Source organism: Ixodes scapularis, unplaced genomic scaffold, assembly GCF_016920785.2.
Source record: "Ixodes scapularis isolate PalLabHiFi unplaced genomic scaffold, ASM1692078v2 PGA_scaffold1__304_contigs__length_218370807, whole genome shotgun sequence".
In the NCBI taxonomy this organism is placed as follows: Eukaryota; Metazoa; Arthropoda; class Arachnida; order Ixodida; family Ixodidae; genus Ixodes; species Ixodes scapularis.
This window is the reverse complement of record NW_024609846.1, coordinates 111332171-111352312: the sequence shown is the minus strand read 5'-3', so window position 1 is coordinate 111352312 and position 20142 is coordinate 111332171. Positions and strand designations below refer to the sequence as shown.

General features: G+C 42.9%; 1 protein-coding gene across 1 annotated transcript in view; it reads left to right on the top strand.

Annotated features, from left to right (window-relative positions):
- Nucleotides 1-3772: 3772 nt before the first annotated feature.
- Nucleotides 3773-20142, top strand: part of LOC8028771 — an 84624-nt gene continuing 68254 nt past the window's right edge. The window contains exons 1-2 of the mRNA XM_042290292.1: nt 3773-4356; nt 5728-6243. Coding sequence (XP_042146226.1) covers nt 3773-4356; nt 5728-6243 — 1100 coding nt within the window. The remainder of the gene's footprint in view (nt 4357-5727; nt 6244-20142) is intronic.

Genomic DNA, 20142 nt, shown 5'->3' with positions numbered 1-20142 from the left:
ACACCGTGGGTAAAAACCCGATTATAGGTCTCGTGCTAACCCGAAACTTTCCAAATGCAAGGGAGTGTAGTCTTTCACTTCGAATCGATAGTTTCTTAATATTTCCGTACCACAGTCTTGAGTGTTAGATAATGGCTCTTATTAATAACCACGACACTTGCTCTTCACAAAAAAAAAATAAACCACCATAATCATAGGCACTCCCATGCCAGAAAACTGTGGAGAACTACAAGTACCAGAATGCAACGCTGTAGCGGTGGCGTAGCGCGACTCCTGATGAAATCGCTCTATTGAGCTCGATAAAACTTGAGGCATGGGTACAGTAGATTTCATTAGATAATTTAAGTTGCTCTTGCCCTATTCTGACTTCCATAATAAAACTTTTTCTTTTACTTTTCATACAAAGGTTTTACAGTCCCCCTTTTTGTTAGTTCCTATTTTCTTTTTGACCCAATGAATGCCTAAATTACAGAGTGCAGTATGACTATGTGGAAAACGCTTTCGCAGCACACGCTGTTAACCATTGTGTAATTTAACGTGTATGGGTTTGTCTGAGAACGGTGAAACCGGGGAATCTAATGGCACGATGCTATTTCGATGTTTTCGTTTTGGAGCATATAAAGAAGCGTCTTTTTGTTCGAGCTCTTAGTATATGGAGGTACGTTGAAGGATGTTTCTGTTCACGCCATTTCCGTGATTTTGAACTTTATCACGTGTTGTCGCATTTAAGTAGCACTACAAAACATTCGTTACCACAACAAGAAGAGCAATAAAGCTCTCTATCTTAAACAATTTGTTGTCTATATGTTTCAACAGTGGGAAGTTAGACTGCGTAAAAAGGTGTTTCACGTCTGCGCTGCACATAAGACTTTTAGTTAGTGCAACATTCTGGCTAGCCTGCTTTTTTTTTTTCTTCTTTTGTGCATTAACGCAGCAGTATATACACGAAAGTACGCCTGTACAATGCTCATCGACATCGAAACGAGCCGGGTCGGGTGTCGAGCCCAGGATTTTCATGAATATGCTCGGCCACAGATGGGGAATTGTGACAATTGCGCGGGCGAGAACGGTTCCTCATCTTATGCCTATGAAGCGCAACCTAATCGGTAGGCTAGAAACAGCGATACATTGCACTACAGGGCTAGAAATTAAAAAGAAATTACTAACAAAATTATTCCACTCTGTAGAGGTGCTGTAAAGTCGTAACTAGGAACACGACACCTTTTTGTTTTTGCGTTTTTCGCCTACTCCGTTTTATTTTGAACTCAGCTTCCAAATAACTGGTCCGTTGCCGTTGTGGCGCTGCTGCCAGCTTACAAATGGTACCATGATCATAGAAACACATGAGGCTTGAAGAGTGGAACAGCTTTCGGGTTCTAGGAGAAGCAAGTGAGCGATTGCAAAAATATCATAGATTGTGCTGTAGGAGCGTTTGCTCGCCCTGTAAGTCCTATGGTAAAGTGGGAGCCGTGCTCCGAGTTGCAGTGCGCTAACGCAAGCTAGACAAATAGCATGAAGCGGTGCACGTTTATGTGACATTTCCTGTATTGCATAACAGTGATCAACGTTATGATTTGTGATCGACGCCATGTACTAACTATTGATTGCCTATTGGCCAATTTTTAGGGTCAATGTGTTCTTTATTGTTATTATTAATTATTTTGGTGTCGATTTAGTTTATATTTTATTAAGCAATTAATCAAAAACAAAAGTTAAGAATACTGGAGAAACCATTGATACAGTAAGATGAAATATCGAAGCTGTGTTTTCCTCCCCTCTATTGAGACGAGTCGTGATCGATTCTACAACTAGCTCAGGCGTGAAGAACGCAAATTGCTATTCCCTGCAAATCTTGTCGAACGCTTTGCACGACGCAATAATGGGTTTTTTCAAGAGCCCTATGAAATATAATACCTTTTGTGTGTAAGTTACGTGCTTTTTTTTTTTTTTTGCTAATTTGTTAAAGCGGAAGCGTCAGTGCAAGATGCGTTCGCGGGAACTTCTTTCTATACACCGGAAAGAGCGGAACGTTTAAAGAAATGGCTTGTCGAACTCCCTCTGAACACGTTTTCTTGAGTCTTGCAGAGCCAATAGTCACACAAAGTTCGCGAGTGCCGCAGGAAGCGGGCTTTGTCTGTAATCTGCATTTAATGTTCGTGATTTCCATTTTTTTTTACACAAAAGAAGGTTTACGCGTGATATTGAGTAAAAGAAATATATTAATATTATATGCCATGCTCCTTACGACACTTCCTCGAAGCCAGTGTTTAATAAATTTAATATAGTACAAATTCTTAGTTTCTACGATTACAAGCTTTACATTTCTTACATTCTGTTCCAACAATTAAGATATGTATTAAAAATAGCCAACCTTGAGCAAAAAGAAATGTTTCTTGAAATTTGCTGTGTAGAAAAATGAATAGTGCCGAACTCCAGAAGAAACTTCGGAAGTAAATGCTAAGATAATAGTAATAATAATATTAATATTAATAAAACGCAGGCCCGCGGTGCCGCGTCTAGTGGTGATGACTATGTGATCGATACAATATACAAGATATACGTCCTCCCTTATCTTTTAACCCGTTTTAAACAGTCTAAATATAGATATCATTTGTGCAACTAGAAAGAGTATATGCACGTTATTTCCATAGGGATCTGTCAGGGTTGAAATTACCTGTATGCAAACTGAGCGTATGTTGCTATTATTGTATGTTAGTTTGTTTCTTATATGTTTATGTCTGTAATTATACAGGCGCTGTTTATCTAGGGATCTTTCAGTGTTGAAAATACTTGTATTCAAATTGAATGTATGTTGCTATTGTATGTTAATTTGTTTTCTTATATTTTATGCCCGTAAATCTGTAAAACTTTGTTTTCTTATCTTACTTTTAACTCCTGTTGCTATCGCTATTGGGGGACGCAGGGGTTTTGTCAAACAACTACTAAATTCCTTTTTTTGTTTTCCTGCTCTTCATTTTTAAGAAAAATAAATAATTTAAATTAAGATTATATTAAATCGAATTGCTTGGTAGTATCTTGTCGTCTTAGCGTTTTAAATATTCATGCACCAATGAGGTTGCTATTTTACTCCATATTATAAGTCATGCACTATTTTTTAGTCTGAATTTAAAGAAATATATATTTATCACTTAAATACCTTCAAATCTTCTCATGACATACATTTGCGGGAAAATCACGGGAGCCTGATGTCTAGAACTTCACGTTAGTTGTACAATGATAAGCATTTTACTGGAAGAAGTCATTAGTAATGTGTCTGCTGAAATAACTCGCCTAGGGTTCATTGAAGTTGTTTTAGTTACATATTTTTTGTTTATTTTACGAAGGTGTTCGTCGTAGACCGTCAAAGAATGTTGGATAGAGGTGCTAGTTGTTTCTCCAAAAGCCAGCAAGACAGGATAGCGCGGAGCGTTTAACATTTTCCTGGATTATTCAAATCGCAAGGTTCTTGCGAAACAATGAATATATCCTAGCTAAATATTTTGCTTAGCAGTTTTAAGTTGTTATGGGTTAGTCCTGGTTATCGTCTAGATCAAGATGAGCATCATGGTGATTTCTGCAAAGCACTACATGAATCTTCGATAACGAGCTTTACGTCCGTGTACATAGACCACAACCTGCGTTTTTATGTTTAACCGGTCTCAAAATACTTGTTCACGGACATGCGTGCCTTGGAGTGAAACGGGTCCTTGGTGTGCTTTGCCTACAGGGCGAATGCCGTGACCCGGTGACCACGTCGCCCCGTCCGGCCATGATGGTGGACGGGCAGACTAGAAGACGCAGTCCTTCGGTCGAAGGGACCTCGCACCGCCAGCAGTCCGGAGACGCCATCTCGACAGCGGATGGCTCCGAAGCGCCATCGGCCAAGCCCGGCGGTTCGCCGGACAAAGCGGACGCCTCCAAGCAGCCCACGCCGGTTCACGTCACCCCCGACAGCAACGCCGGCACCCCAGCCGGCGAAGCCCGCGGTGGCAGCGCGGGCCGATCGCGCTGGCTGAAGCTCCGTACCACAGTCCAGCTGTCTGGAGCCATCAGCGACATCCAGAAGAAGCGGCCGCTCAAGAGGGAGGACTCGTTCCTCAAGAGGTTCTCGACCAGGCACATCGGAGAGACGAGGACGTCCGGAAGCGACTCGGCTACGTCGCCAGCCGCCGAACCGCGGCCCAAGTTCTTCTCCAAGCCCAACTGCGTGCGACTCATCTTGGGAGTGCTCAATCCGGACGAAAACGCCCTGTTCGTCTGGCTATGGATCCTCACCTGGTGCGTGCTGTACAACGCGTGGGCGCTGATCCTGCGCCAGACATTCACGGAGTTGCATACCTCGTCTCTGCATCTCTGGTGAGCTGCTGTGCTTTCGCTCACTTACAATTCACCACCAGTTAGTAACAGGGGTTACCCACTGGATGGTGAATATACCTGTATTCACCAGCGGTGAGTAACGCTTGTTTAACCACGTCATGGGACGAACGGCGACCGCAAGTAAGCTGAGTCTACTCCTTTACTATCTCACAAGATCTCTTCGTGACGCAGTTATAATTTATGAGGGCACTATGGATGCGTTGTAAATTGGGTTTCCTATGTTTATCCTGCATACGCATTGCATGATCGTACTTCTCATGTATGAAACTCAAAATGATGCTATTGTCGTTGCTGCCTTTTCCAAAAAGCTTTCCGGGTGGTTCGGTGCAAATGTTTAGTTCTTGCCGAGTGCACTTTACGAATGAACAATCTGATTCCTATTTTTATAATGAAAATCAACGTTGTTGGGAGTATTTATAATATATGAACTAAACATATTTTAAAAAATTCGGTCCGCGGATTTAAATTGCTTTTTCGATAAAAGAGTTGTACTAATAAACTTCCGTTCCAGAGTTCATTTTCCAAGATAACTTCCACCCTTTAGAATACCTCCACCTGTTTTTTTTTGTTTTTTTTTTTAATGTTGGTGTAAGATTTGTTTTTATTATAGTATGATGCAAATAAAAACCCGCCCACAAAAAAAAAAATAAGTAATACCTTCCTCGGACCAGTGAAAAGATATGTTTCCCTGTCTGAGGCCATCTTTTGGTCTACTAATTCTTAGTGACAGGTGCCACCTCCGTAGTTCATTGATCCTCATAATCTGTATAACGTTAATTTTCAAGTTCTGTGGTTATACAAGCAGAATTTTCGCAGTGTCGCGTTCCATGAAACAAAACGACTGCACGTTTTTTTCTTTTTTTGTTGTTGTTTTCTTTTTTCTACCCTATTGAGCATTTTTTAAGGTTAATTTAGCGCTGAGCTTCTCCTGCAGATCTAATGCTGCAACGGCCGTATGGACATATAATAATCCTTATCTATAGTCCTTTCATATTTTAGTTTATTTTAGTCAATTACCCAGTTAACTGACAGCATTACTCTGAACTCCCACTTGGCTTACCAAAAAAAAAACTGCCAATTCTTTTTTTTTTTACTACTATTGTCTAAACTGGATTTCAATACTACCATGCCAGAAAGGGCTTTCCTAAATTGCTTCTACAATTAATACTATAATGTTTACTGCACTCAGAAACGTTGCCTTTCAGCATGCAAGCAACCTTAATCAATTTTCGTGCGCCTTGCAATATGCAAACACCCTTTGCCAATCTCCACGGACCTAACACTGTACAAACACCCTTAGGCAATTTTCATGCACCTTACAGCATAAGAATCCGCACGTCCTCATTTTAGGTTTGTAGCAGACGGCTTTTCGGACCTGGTCTACCTGCTGGACATCGTCGTCCAGTTCCGCACGGGCTACCTCGAACAGGGTCTGATGGTGTGCGAGGCCCGGAAGCTGGCCGGCCACTACGTGCGTTCCAGGCCTTTCCTCATGGACTTGGCGGCGCTTACTCCACTAGACCTGCTCCAATTCTACTTCGGCGTGACGCCGCTGCTTAGGTTTCCTCGGTTCATCAAGGTGTATCGCTGCTACCGCTTCTATTACATGGTGGAGTCTCGGACCATCTACCCGAACCTGTGGCGTGTGGTGAATCTGATTCACATCTTGCTGCTCCTGTCCCACTGGTTCGGCTGCTTCTATTACATGCTGTCCCAGTTCGAGAACTACGACGGCCCCTGGACCTACCACAAGCCGGACTCGCCCGAGTGGAAAGGTCTGGCCCGCAAGTACCTGGCGTCTCTGTACTGGTCCACGCTCACGCTCACCACCATCGGGGACCTGGAGACGCCAAGCTCCAACTTGCAGTAAGTGCTTCTTTATCGAGTGTTATGTGGACTTAACAGCGCAAATACGACAAGGAAGGATACACGGAAAATGGCCCATTGAAGAAGAAAATAATAATGATCAACCAACTAGCCCACCAGATGATCGTGATGCATTATCTATCGAGACATTGCTGTACCCACCGGGCCCATGAAGTTTGCAATGGCAAGATGTGCCGTCTTATGCGGGGTTCTAACTGCTCTGAAACGAACCGGCGGCCGCAATCACTGAATCCGATCTCGAGTTCAAAACTTCGAGTGCCATGCCTAAATCTGAAGCCGAGTACGCGCACAATCTTTCGGTGGCTAGGCCTAAGGTGCCCATTTTGGCTACCAGCCGCGCTGATTAACAGCCGACCGAGGCGCTCCTGCTCACTGCCATGGGTCTATGAGCTCCGTGCTGCATTCACACTAACCCAACACCTTTTCTTTCTTTTTTTTTTGTCTAGCATTACGCGAAGGTATTAACAGGGGCACTCAACGATAGCACTTTCTTATATGTGATCTGATGCGGTTGGAGCAACCTGCTCTGGCCACGTTCTTCAGCGATACACACACATAAGTAAGATCCTGGAGGTTACTTATTTATATTGGCATCGTGAATCATGAAATGATCAGAAATAGGTGCTTTACAAAACATTTTATTTATCGACCAACACATTGTTTACAAACAAGCCCGCGTCTGCCCACCAGGCGAGGGCACTGCGCGCGCGCAGAAACCAGATTCGGCCTAGGGGAATCAGCTGCGCATGCCCAATGCCGACAGCAGCGCCACCGCAGCGGCGTGACGTCAGAGAGTTGAGTTGGTCTATATATATCACTTTAAAAGCATGGTGTCCCTATCATAGAACCGTTTCTGGGAACGAATGATAGTACGGATAACTGTGGCTTATACATCTGGATTCATCAGGCTTGCACAATGCAAACCAGTTCCCTGGCGTAGTTCTATACGCAGGCAATGTTGAATTGATTGAAGATCATACAAGCTCCGAGTTTGTCGCCACTCAATGAGGATGCCCTAACTTCGTGTTGAATTGTTTACTACTTTTTACAACATCCGGCTTCTTTCATTAATGACAAATATTGTAGTCCAGCTTATTCTCTGCTCGGCCACGTAATACATTTTTACCTCGGGCGACGGGCTGAATCGGTTCGCAGAAGTAAAATATGTCCAGTCGTTGTGGAGCTGAATGGGTTCGTGATTTCTTCCGCGGCCTTCAAACGATTCTAAATTTGGCAACATTCGATTTGTCGTAGATTAAAACGCGCATTGGGACCATCTTTCTCTCTCTCTCTCTCTCTGGCTGGAGCAGGAAACGGGTGCAGCCACTCGATAAGGCTTAGTGCCTCGGAGCTCAACACGACATCAACCATTCCGAGTGAAATTATTACTCAATTTTGTTCCTCAAGCCTGAGTTTCCCCATAAGTCGAAGGTTTTATTGTCGATCATTTGAAAGGGCCGAATGATTCTGCAACACAAGGACATTCAAGAGAAGCCTAGTTTAATATTTCGGGAACGCACGGGGTAAAGAGATGAAGCATTGCAGCAATGACAGGGCGTTCAAGCGCAGATACCTAAGCGCATACATTTCAAAGTATTAAAGCGGAATACTATCCTTTTTATTATTTTTTAAGTTTTTACCTTATCGTACAGTACTGCAGCCAGAAGCTTCCACTCACCAAATCGGCGGCAGTGTCCGCATTTCTTTCTCGTAAAGGCACATTTAATGTGTGTGTGTGTGTGTGTGTGCGTGTGTGCGTACACGTGTGTGTGTGTGTGTGTGTGTGTGTGTGTGTGTGTGTGTGTGTGTGTGTGTGTGTGTGTGTGTGTGTGTGTGTGTGTGTGTGTGTGTGTGTGTGTGTGTGTGTGTTTCGATGCTTTTTGCTCAGATTAAGTATTTAAACTTTCTAGTCTTCACTGCGGTCCTCTTTAAGGGAAAGATGCGTATATGTTATATTTAGGATTATGTGTTTTGGGAGTTCATTTGTCTTCAAATTTGGAGGGTGTTTTTCGGAGTTAATTTTTCGCCGCGAATTCGGGGTTAATCGGAGTTTATTTTTGTTAGATTCCCAATTCTCATAAATTCGGAGTTAGATATTACTATGTTCCTAATTTTGTTTGAAATTCGAAATAAAGATACATAATTTCGGACAAAACGTACACTAAGCCGATGAAAGTTGTCCCTCCCAAGCACACCAGCGATTGGGAGTACTAACTGTCCCACGACAAATCTTGAAAGTGTTGATCCAAAAAACGTAAGTACTTTGGAACTGGTACAAACTGCTCTAAAGCAGGTTAAAGACTGGGAAGTCGGGACGGTGCGGACTCCGTGTTTCGCGCTTTTCGCAAGGTGACTGGGGAAGTGCTTTTGCAAGGTATACATGCGGAATATGCAACCGATTTTGTTATGCCCGTCGTTTGCGTCTCTCCAGCAAAACGAATACGATAATCTACAAAACCGCGATCACAAGCCAAGATTTACGATAACAGTGGATATTCATTCAAACAATTTACGTAAGATAGCTCGGAAGCCGAGAAAAAAATCTGTCGGCTAACGCAGAATTCGAACGTCCGAGGGCTTCTGCGGACAGCTGTTACGTAATCCCCTGGCTGTGCCAGGTTTTTTACGTAACAGCTTTGTCTGGTCGCGGCCGTTCGATGCACCCGGGGCACCCGGTGCGAATCTAGACGGCCTCCGGAGTGATATGACAAGAACGTAACTGGACAGGTTTGTCGCTACTCGAACGCTCGATTGCCTCTAGCTAAATAGCATTCCTTTCGGGGCCACATGGCTGCTGGAAGGCTCGCTGTCGGGATCTCTCATCTGACATTTCCAAAAAGTCAGCATTTGCAAGCGCAACAAAGGAAACACGCTAAGCAGGCAAAGAGGAAAAAAAAAGAACCGCGCTATGAAAGCCAATACCCCGCGTCGCTTCCTATCACTAACACCTGCGACAGCTTCTAAACACACACTACTTCACTTCAAGAAGTCTCACTCAAGCACCTGGGTCAGCCCGAAACACTGATCACTTCGTGAAACGATTAGTCGAGATAGGAGGCGGGACAGGCGGCAGCAGAGACCATAGAGTTATTACAATAAACGCTAGAGGCTCAGCTGGCGCTAGTGTCTATGGGACTTCCGGTTGCAAATTGAAGCAGACAGCATGCAGTCTACGTTTCCAGTCTTCCTGTGTATTCCTATGGGAAAACGCTCGTGAATTTTGTCTCGTCGCCGGAAAATAACATTAATAACCTTTGTTATTTCGGTTGTACCGGGTAGTATGTACCTTTATTAATATTGTGAAAGTGTAATTGCTTTAGTTACAGCATTTTTCCTTTACCACTGAACGATGCTAAATTTCGCTATATTTTAGGCCCAAACCTCTGTTTCATGGCAGGTATGTAGAAACGAACGACGATTCTAAGCAAAACAACGATCGAAAGGAATGTAGAGTGTGTTCAAAGTTAGCCAGCATTCCGTTGGTGCTTATATATTGCTAATATGCCTGTCCTCTCACTATATGAAAATGACCCCGTCGTGCATTTCTACGAGCGGTTAAAAAAAACGTTCGAAACGTAAAGAATAAAGTACGTTGGCTACGAAAGGTGTGTTTTCTTATTATTTAATATGTTGGGCAGTTTTTATCGCGCACCTGTCCTCTGGCTTTCTCCTATTTGCAAAGATTTGGAGAGTGCGGGTGATGATTTGAACACAGAACAAGCATCTTCGCTAAGCAAAAAGAATAAAGCAGTACTCATTTATTGCAAATCGGACTATATTACGTGACTTTCAACTTATTTTGATCGTCTGCAAGCGCAAGGAGTTACTTACCCAGTGTAACTGCGTAGTTCTTGCCGTCTCTCTTGGTTTTCCACATGTCGTTCGTTCGTTGGGCACGTATATCCCCCATGCTGGAAAGTGTCGACGCCGTGTTCGCGCTAACAGTGTCCGACAGTGCACATAAATACACGTACGAAGCGGTTTTAACACCGTTTTTAATGCCGCGAATTTCAAATAAAAATGCTGTACCTGACCAATTATTTCGTCTGCGTGACTGAGAAATGTTCCAATGTGCCTAGTACGTTCAAATTATTCGTGATATTTGCTCTTATAATCGAGCGCAGAGAGAGAATGCACTCGCTTTTTCCCATAGAAATGCATTACCGGAAGTCAATTTCTGACTGCTTGCTGTCTGCTTCAATTTGCAACAGCACACTAGCGCCAGCTGAGCCTCTAGCGTTTATTGTAATAACTCTATGGCAGAGACTTCGGCGGCCATGAAAGAATGGCGAAGCTTTTGATTTGTTATGGTATGAATCCAAACGGAAGTGCCCGTCTTGTAAACCTTTTGTAAAGAATAATAACTCATCACATGGGTTATTCTTTGAACGTAAAAATATGCCGCTCAAATGGAAATTAGAACATATAACAAAGGTTTAACAACAAGGTCTAAGCTGTCAATCAAACTCTTAGCCAATGAGAAGTATAGCAGCTAATTGGGGCTAAACGTCACGGAACCCCAACTTCGTGGCGCTCGATTTAAAACGAACGAAATTGCCACAAACTAAAATCAGTCTCATGCAATCAATATTGCTGTAAATGTTTTTTTTTTCGTGGAAAATCTGTTTTTTTTAGATGCTTGTCCCAATTGACTCAGTAAGTGTGACGTCGTGGGTCCAAACAAACCGTTGCTAGGGTCGTTGTTCATGTGGCTAGGTTTCGCTACGAAAACCCGACCCTTCAAAAATTAGGAGTAGGATTTAAACTTCTAAAAATCACATATATAGAAAGCTTGAATGTCATTTATGTTTCGACAGAAGTGTGCCGGTAATCGCTTGTTTATGAAATATTTACGACTGCAACTTCGGATCCTCGAGATGCCTGCAGCAGACGACGAATGCAAGAAGCATGCCGTCTGCCACACGCCGGCAGGCCAAGCCGGCACCGTCGTTTGAATCGTGTGAATAAGGGCGATATTCTGATATTGCATTTGGTCTAAATATAATGATTTTCAGTAGCTTAAAAGAATTCATAGTGAGGTGCGATAAAAAATATGGTTTATCGAAAGTCCGGGCGTCGATCGAGATGATCGTCTGCTAAAAGATCGCTTGGACCCGTGAGGAAAGCACTTCAGGCGATCAGTCGAGATCCCAAATTTTGTTTGTGGACTCGCGCTATGTGAGGGTGCGTCGTACCTGGTTGTAACCATCGCTGCAATGGTTACTGAAAAATCGCGATAGACACGGAATTTTTAATAACCTGACAACCTCAATAATATTAATAATAATAATAATAATAATAATAATAATAATAATAATAATAATAATAATAACAATAACAACAATAATAATAATAATATTAAGAAGAAGAAGAAGAAGAAACGAATTTCCTTGACGGCGTACGATTTGTTTCTCATACTTGCCTGCACTACGCCGGTAATGCACTTCAGGTCGTCCTCGTGAATGATCTGCACGATGTGGTTTGATTTTACGGCATTTTACCCCTCTAAACCGAACTGGGTTCTTCACAAAAAAAAGAGCACATTGTAGAGGCTTTTAGAGCACATTGTAGAGGCTTGTAGAGGCAATGCACGTTTTGTCGCTTGTTTACCGACGCAATTCAATGAAGACGCCCGCTGCAACAGAGGCCAGCAAAACTATCGTGTCGTCTGCTACCAAACTAAAGCGGAGTGCAATACTTCAGAAATGGCTTTCATTGTTGCAACGCGACACTGAGACGACAAGAACATCTTCATAATTAGATATCAAGAAGTTAGGTTGCTTACAAAAAATTATTTTACTTACTTGTAAGCAAAAATCTAGCCTCATGTGGAGTCTCCATGCGTTAGTCCATAGCAACGTCCCTAGCAACGGTTTGTTTAGACCCAGACACCATATTGTGACGTCATCACTTACGGGGTTAATTAGGCTGTTAAAAAAAACTTTTTTTTTCTTTGCAGTTGCCCTTTATTAAGTGCGTAAGAGTTAAATGTAGTAACTCTTCATGGTTAAAGAAAGTGTGCACGTAATGTTTCGATCATGATCATGCAGAGAGATGTAAAAAACGAATGTGCCGCTCGAAGTGTGTTTTGCTCGGACAGAGTGTGGCAGCTCGGACGGCAGATTCCCGGCCCTCGGCACATGACGTTCGGATTATGTCGATCGTTCCGCTAGTCGCGCTCTTCCACCATGACTTTGGATAACCGTGATTGAAATATCATGTGCCCCATATTTTCAATATGGGGCCTTCCTTCCTAACCTTCCTTCCCTTTTGCATTCTCTTGGAAGCGTTTATATTTTCATTTTGGTTTTAACTGGGATAAATATATACTATTTCATCCCAGTTAAAACCGAGCACGCGCTAAAACATTTCCAAAAACAAAACAAAAAATAGTTCTTTTCCTTTTCTTTTATTTTCAATATAAGTTTGTTTGTTTGTATCTTTTCCCCAGAGATGCTTGGCAAAATTGTTCGACAAGAAGGTTGGGAGTCGGGACCACTCAGAGTTAGCGCGACGCTGATTTCCGCGATCCGAACCTGCCGTTTTTGCCGTGCGTCATGTGCTGCTCTTGTGTTTGCGTGTCGGTGTGCATAGTTAACTTTGGTGCGCTCGACTGTGCGAGTGAGTGTGTACGTGGACTGCTTCGGGGATAGGCCTAATGAGCTGGTGACAAGCGTCCGCTTGTAACCGGATCTGCCGCTCGACGGAGATCGTTCGGTCGGTTCAGTGGCATGGGTTTCGTCGCCCAAGAAGATTTGCTGTTTTGCTCCTACTTAATTGACGCTGAAAACGTCTTCACAGTCTGTGTGTGCTCGGTGGTTGGATGATTTTCATGGAGCTGTCTTTCGGTCATGACAGTGGCCGTAAAAGCATAAAGTACCTACCAGGAAGCGGAGATAAGACGATGCGGTTGCCATGGAAACGTGCATGCGCAAAGTGGGGCAGTCTTTGCAGGGAAGCGAGAACATGCCTGCTGGGAACTTAAGGGGACGCTGTTTTATAGACTGTCGCAAATTACTTTGTGTACCTTTACTTCTTAGTTAGAGATACATGCATTGAAATGTTTAGGAACAATATTGAAGGATACTATTGGTGCGAACGGAGCACCATATTTCTAACATCGTTTAGGGACGAGATGGTCACTGACCAACCTACTTATTTCATAAGACCAGTATAAAATACGCATTTGGAAGGCACTACGGGAAGCAATCGGGTTAGCGTGTCGTCACGTGTATGTTGTGCATGTGTCTTCTTTGTCCAAATTTCTTGCTTGTGTTAAATGCATAATACGTGTGAAAATGTGAAATATAGTCTTTGCAGATGTGAACGTAAGTCGCCTGGAAAACAAATCTCTCCCAGCTGCAATAATTTTTTGCCAATTTTGACTTTCACAGAGACTAGCGCCACCTGGGTCTAGTAAGAGCTAGTGCCAGTTACTAGCTTAAGATAGTACATTTACTAGGTTGGTTAGTAACCGTTACTAATTTCTTGACCTAGTAACCGTTACTAGCTTGACTGTTACTACCTACGGTTACCATGCACCTAGTAACATATGTGACAATCCAGGCAACTAGCCAGAGAGGGGGGCCCATAAGGCCCGCCCCCCCCCCCCCCAAAAAAAAAAAAAACTCTTCCATTTTGTTGGGGCCTCCTCTCCCCCTTCCTCCTCATACAGCCTTTTGTCATGGGCGCCCCCCCCCCCTCCCCCCCCCCCCAAACTAAAATACCTGCGACGTGCCTGTGACAAGCTGTTACTAACTTTCTAGTAAATACTACCAGCTTTTTTTTTTTTTTGAAGAAAGTAGTGGTTGTACCGAAGTGCCCATGAAGGAAAATTATTGGCTTTCAGTATAATTGCGTAATTAATTACTTTTCAATAATTAAATGTTTCACTATAAATTTTAAAGGTGTCGTTTCATTTAAAAATTATATGCAAATGCTTCACAACTACTAAATCCACCCACATTACAATGACATAAGGCTCGCGCAGCATTCTATGGCGTTCGGACGAAATTTAAAATTTAGACGCCTTTGTATATTTCGTTTTTTTGGCGACGCGCATTTCCGCCTAAACTTGACCTTTCGGAGGTGTTAACCCACGTAGCCACCCATACGCGCCGCCATGCCGCGTGTACGGATGGGCCAATGGATTAATATTTTTTTTAAGGAGCCATCCGCAGACTGTTGCCGCAAAGCGTCGTAAACGAGGGAAGGGTGGAGGGATTAACACGCGATCCAGTGATACACCCGCTATCCCCCATTGCGCCTCTAAAGAGTGCGACCCAACTCCGCCCCAGTAATCATAGTACGGGTCGACACACGTACGTGTATCGCCCCGCATCACACGTGGAGGAGGCTAGATAAGAAGGCCTGCGGACCGCCACGTGAGGTTTGCCTTTTTGACGTCGGTGCCAGTGTGAAGTCGCAACTTTACGTGGTATGCGCGCGGAGGCGCCACTGATCTCTGGCCTGGATCGCGGATCGAGGCTTGTTTTGCTGTGGTCGAGCGGGGCTTGGGGCCGACACATCCATCGTGCCATTACATCCACTGAGTAATTACGTACAACTTCGTGCGGTTACATCCATCGTGCCCGTACATCCATACTGCAAGCACATCCATCGTGCCATTACATCAATTTTTGGCGAGTTCATCGAAAGTGCCATTACATCTGTCATGCCGGTACATCCATCGTGCCATTACATCTACCGCGCCATCACATCCATCGAGCGTCCAAACGCGTGCCATTATATCCATCGTGCCTTTATATCCATCGTACAATCACATCCATCGTGTCATCACATCCATCGAGCAACTTCGTCCAAAAACGTGAAATTACATCCAGCAATCACGCAGGTTTATTTCTTCGGTTAACTATGCTGTATAATAGTTCGCATTACTTTGAAGAGTTATACGCTAAATGGAATGTACGAAACTGAGTAAAAGAACCCTTTGTGCGTCATACGCTTTCTGCGGTCCTCGGCATCACCCAAGTCGAACACGCACCGTCGGCTCGTTGTTTGTTATTTCCACAGTGATCAAACTTGAGTTACTGCTTTTTTTCACCCTCAAAATTAACTAACTATAAACTTTATTTTAGAATGAGGACAGTACACAAAATCACGCCTTTTATTTCGCGTTGAGAGAAAAATTGGAATGTCTTATAGAATTTAAGTATGATATATTAACGATCTGGGGCTTGCCGTTTGTTCCCTGTGGCTCCCAAACCAGTGCATTGAGCAAATCGTCTGCTTTTTGCGCAGGGGTTGCGGTGATGTTAAAAAGACGCCGAGCTTTGATTGGCTCTAAGTGAAGAGTAGCGGGAAGACTTCAAGGCAAGCTGCCTTGAGGTCTACCCACTATCTTTCACACAGAACTAGTCAGAGTTCGGCGTTCTGACGCCTCCACAGCCCCTGCAAAGGAAGCAGACGAACTAGCTCCCCGCATAACAATGTGAATAACGCAAAAAGTCCAATGGCGACTATCATGGCTTCATTTTTTACGCTAGCACGATGGATGTAATGGCACGCTAGGCGTCGTAACGGGAAGGATGAGCAATTACATCCATCGAGCAACTACGTCCATCGAGCAGTACTTCCAACGATCAACTACTATCATCGAGCAGCTACATCCATACATATGTCAACACTTTTAACGAGCTAGTATATCCACATCCATTGATGTAATTAATGGCACGGTGGATGCATTGGCTCGATGGATGTGTTAACACGTACTCTTCGAGTTTGACGTCAGCTAATGCATGGGACTCGATGGGAGAAACTGGAAAAAGTGAAATGTCCTACCTTAGTAGGTCGTTTTCGACGATGAGACCTTTATTGTGTTTTGCGGGAATTACAGCTTATATTCTGGGCATAAATACCAAAAACGTTAAAACACCATTTTTTTTTCTATAAATATTTTCGGGTTGTGGTTCGAAGGTTGCGACTGTTGGGCGTCAACTGTGATGCGGTTCAATGAGACAAGTTGCCGAGAGTCAATGTGGAGTAAATCGTGATCTCCTCGAAATCATCAGAGCTTTGCAGACGATAAGTTCAGTGGCTTTTTCTGGGGACATGCGCATCGTCTCAAGCGCTTGTACAGAGCACTTCTGGTTCGAGCTTTTGCTTTGAACTGCGTAGTAACTGTTTCTGTGACGTACTAAAACTCGGAGCGGGTCGTTAATTTTTTTTAACGTGTCATTTATTTAGCAAGTGAAGCAAGCGACGCCGGCACAGACACTATCGCTCTGGCACATTTGCGCTTTTTTTTTTTTTTTTTTAATCGGCGTTTGAACGTTTGGTAAAGAAGTCGATCTCCAAACACCCGATATAAAGATCGGAGCGCGTCATAAAATAGTCGCCTTCGAGCACCCCGTGCAAGCTTCAGTATTCCGACTTGTGTGTGTTTCTCCCGTTGATTTCGGTGTATTGCCTGGTGTCAAGCAATGGCCGCAAGGTGGTGCCAATGACGGGCTTCCAACCCGCGATTCAGCCTACCAGAATAGAGATCAGTGGGCGCCGCACTTGGGCACAAGGAGCGGGATTGCTGACACGGAGATGGGCTCCGATATAAAATCGAAACCTAAAAACCATCCAAATTGCGAAATTTTGTGTTACGCCGTAAAATGCTGCGCGTGCTGTATGTAATTCTAATATAGATGAATTTAGTCTCTTTCAATTATTCGCTTTATGTTCTAAATAAATCTTACCTTTAATTTTAATAAATAAAATTTAATTAGTAGATAGTAATTAATTTTTTTATTATACTGAGCAGTAATATTTTTAATGAGCCCTTTGGCACAGGCCTTTACGGTATCAACGTTATTTCTGCGCGATGCATAGTTTTCGCAGGAGCGATTTGACCCGCAATTCCAAAACCAGCCTGTATATTCCTGTCTAAATAAAACGTTAAAAAACCAATAGTCAAGGCATCCCATTGATTGCATTGATAGCGACAGTATTTGAGAGTATAAGAGGGACCTTCGAAAAAAAAACGAAAATGCTCCTTCTCTGCACAAAATCCGCCTACATTCTCTACATACTCATTCACTAGCTCACATTGTCAACGAAAAATTCAGAACGCCAGTCTGAATCATATATTCCTCAAGCACCTCCGCGATGTAAAAAAATAAAAAAGGCCATGAAAAAACGGGTTTTGTCGTCGTAAATCTCTATTTGCTTCCCCTTGCACGCTCGAGTACGAGCACTCAGTCTGTCCTCAAAGAGAGACAAAAATACCATTTTTCGTACCCTGAGTCCACATCACGTCAGTGCAGCCGTTAATCGACCCAGGAAGACGAGCCTTTTGTTTGTCTTCGTGCACATACCGACGTTTGCCTTGGCCGCGGTCCGGAGTGGCTATTTGTCGGAATAGATTGAAACTGCCGGCTGCATATGTCGGGATTCGCGGGTAAACAGTGAACAGTGTTCACTGTTTATCCACGCTAAGCCTGCGCTTAATTGAAGTTATGTCGCGTTATTACTAGCATTTGGTGACAGCCTCGTGTTTGTTTTGGGAGTCTCGACATAGGAGCATTATGAGCCATGTGCTCACTCTAAAAATAAGTAAGTCAGCTTACTTTTTTGCAGAACATGAAAACAACGAATCACGGAAAAAAAAATTCAAGGATCTCAGAGAATTATTCCGGATGTTGAACGGAAAACGAAACAAAAACGAAACATGGCCGACCTTCCGGAAAGTGTATGTTGCTTTCTGTTAGCCATTGTGTTAGCTTGTTCTTGAGGACCCGCATTGAGAAGAGCGCACTTTAAAAGACTCACCACCGAGGACCAACTGCGGTACCACCCGGAATTTTCTTATGATAGATCGACACGCCTTCCAGGTCCCTTAGATAAGAAGAACGAGCACTTGTTTATCAAAGAAATGACAAATTGATGCAAATAGACGGTATCAAAGGCCCATCTTCACGACTACCTTTTCGAGCTGCCTGGCGCACATACCTGAGAATAATTATTTTCTAATTTAGAGTCGTTATGTGTCTTTTATTGTGCTCTTTAAATTTCCTTCTTTTTAAATGTGTTGTATATAAATGCTGTGTGTTTTCTTTTTTTTTTTTAATTCAGCTTTTTTCTGTTTGTTTGTTTGTTTTCTTTTTTTTTGTTTTTCAATGTACGCAGTGTGCTTTAGGCCTTCGGGATTTTAAAATTACATAGTTTCTGGGAAAGATGAACCTCTCAAACTGATTTTTCAGCTTTTTTTTCCCTCAAGCTCCCCTATGCTTTGATGGTAAATAAATATATTACTATAGACGACTTAATCTTCGTGAGGACCTAATTTTTGCGAATTTCACGAACCACCTAAAATTTACAAAGAATAGGTCCCGGGAACAATTCGGGTAAAATGAAAACACATTGGTATCCCTATTGAGATCCCACCGAGTCGCGAAAATATGAACCCGCGAATTATTCCAACCTTCAGCTTTCACCTAGATCGCGAAATATTGAGCCCTCAAGAAATAAGTTGTTGTTAATAAATTTTTAACAATATTACTTACGCATTGTCCATGCGCACATCGCTCTTTTGTTCTTTTTTTTTTCTTCTTTCTTCTCTTTTTTCCATCGTATTATAAGCTTTGGTATTCGCTGGGACCCTGCTATTGTTCGCCGTTCCTTGTAAGTCGCCGTGTTCTACGGGAAATTCACCTCACAGACATACACGTAGCAGAGCGCGTTGAAAAACTGCACAATACAGAGAAAGATTAATGCTCGTAAAGGAACGAACACAGACACACACAATTCTTTCAATGAGCCGCGAACATTTACGAAATGCCCGTGACGCTATTTCGTTTTCTTTTAATTCTTTGGAGTTCAAGGTCGTAGCGTCATTGGCATATCATAAATGTTCGTTGCTCATTGAAAGAACTGTGTGTGTCTGTGTTCGTCTTCTACGTGTTTTATTCTTTCTGTATCACAGGCGTGTTTGACAGTTCTCAATCTAAGCGAGACAATTGGAAACGATTATGATTCTAGAAAATGGCTAACGTGCACGGTCAAGCAATCCTAGAAATACGAAGCACGCTCGTTCCCTGATTTTTCTAAGCGTGACATGATCGCGTGAATCCCCACAGCACTTTTCTAGCTTTTGGCTAATCTCCTTCTGTGATTTCTTGGTGATAGAAGGGAAGCTGCGTGATTAGAGAAAAAAATGTGCGCTGAATTGTTGATCTAATGAAATGTTCCGATATAAATATTTAAAAAAAATTAATAGTTTCTTGTGTGGCGTTAGAACTATTTAAGTGCCCTCGATGGCCGATTGAGACAGTGCGTGTTATGAGCTGGAGTAGCTCTGGTGAGCATGCTAGAATGCTAATCAGAGCCTTACCCTAAGCGAGGTGGAGGCTAATACTACATTAGTTAAAATATCTTGTAATGAATACAATTAGCGCAACTGCTGATTGTGTATCTTTAAAAACAAATGTATCTAGTGAGTAATTATTTTTACGTCCGGGCATCTGTTTGATACGATCGCTAGCACAGCAGTTTTCTAAAATTTTTTATTTATTATCTATAATGCCCGCATAGTCATTTTCACGATGACTCACTCTGCATCGTCTTGTAAAGATAAAATATAAGATACAATTAAAGCTGCCCCATTTGATTTATTCCAAACGGTTACAAGGAACGTTGTGCTTGGAAAACATAAATCATTGAGGCGCGACGGTATTTAACTGATACAATGTTGTAAAGCGAGGAAAACAAATTCCGAGCTTCATTCAAGCATTAACACATCCGAAATGAAGCTCTCAGCTATGTTCGTTTCATTTATTTATAACAATCAAGCAAAGCCTCGCATGCTGTATCTATTTGACATTAAAAAAATGCCCCGTGCATTTACTTTTCCCCAAGGCGACAGGAGAGAGA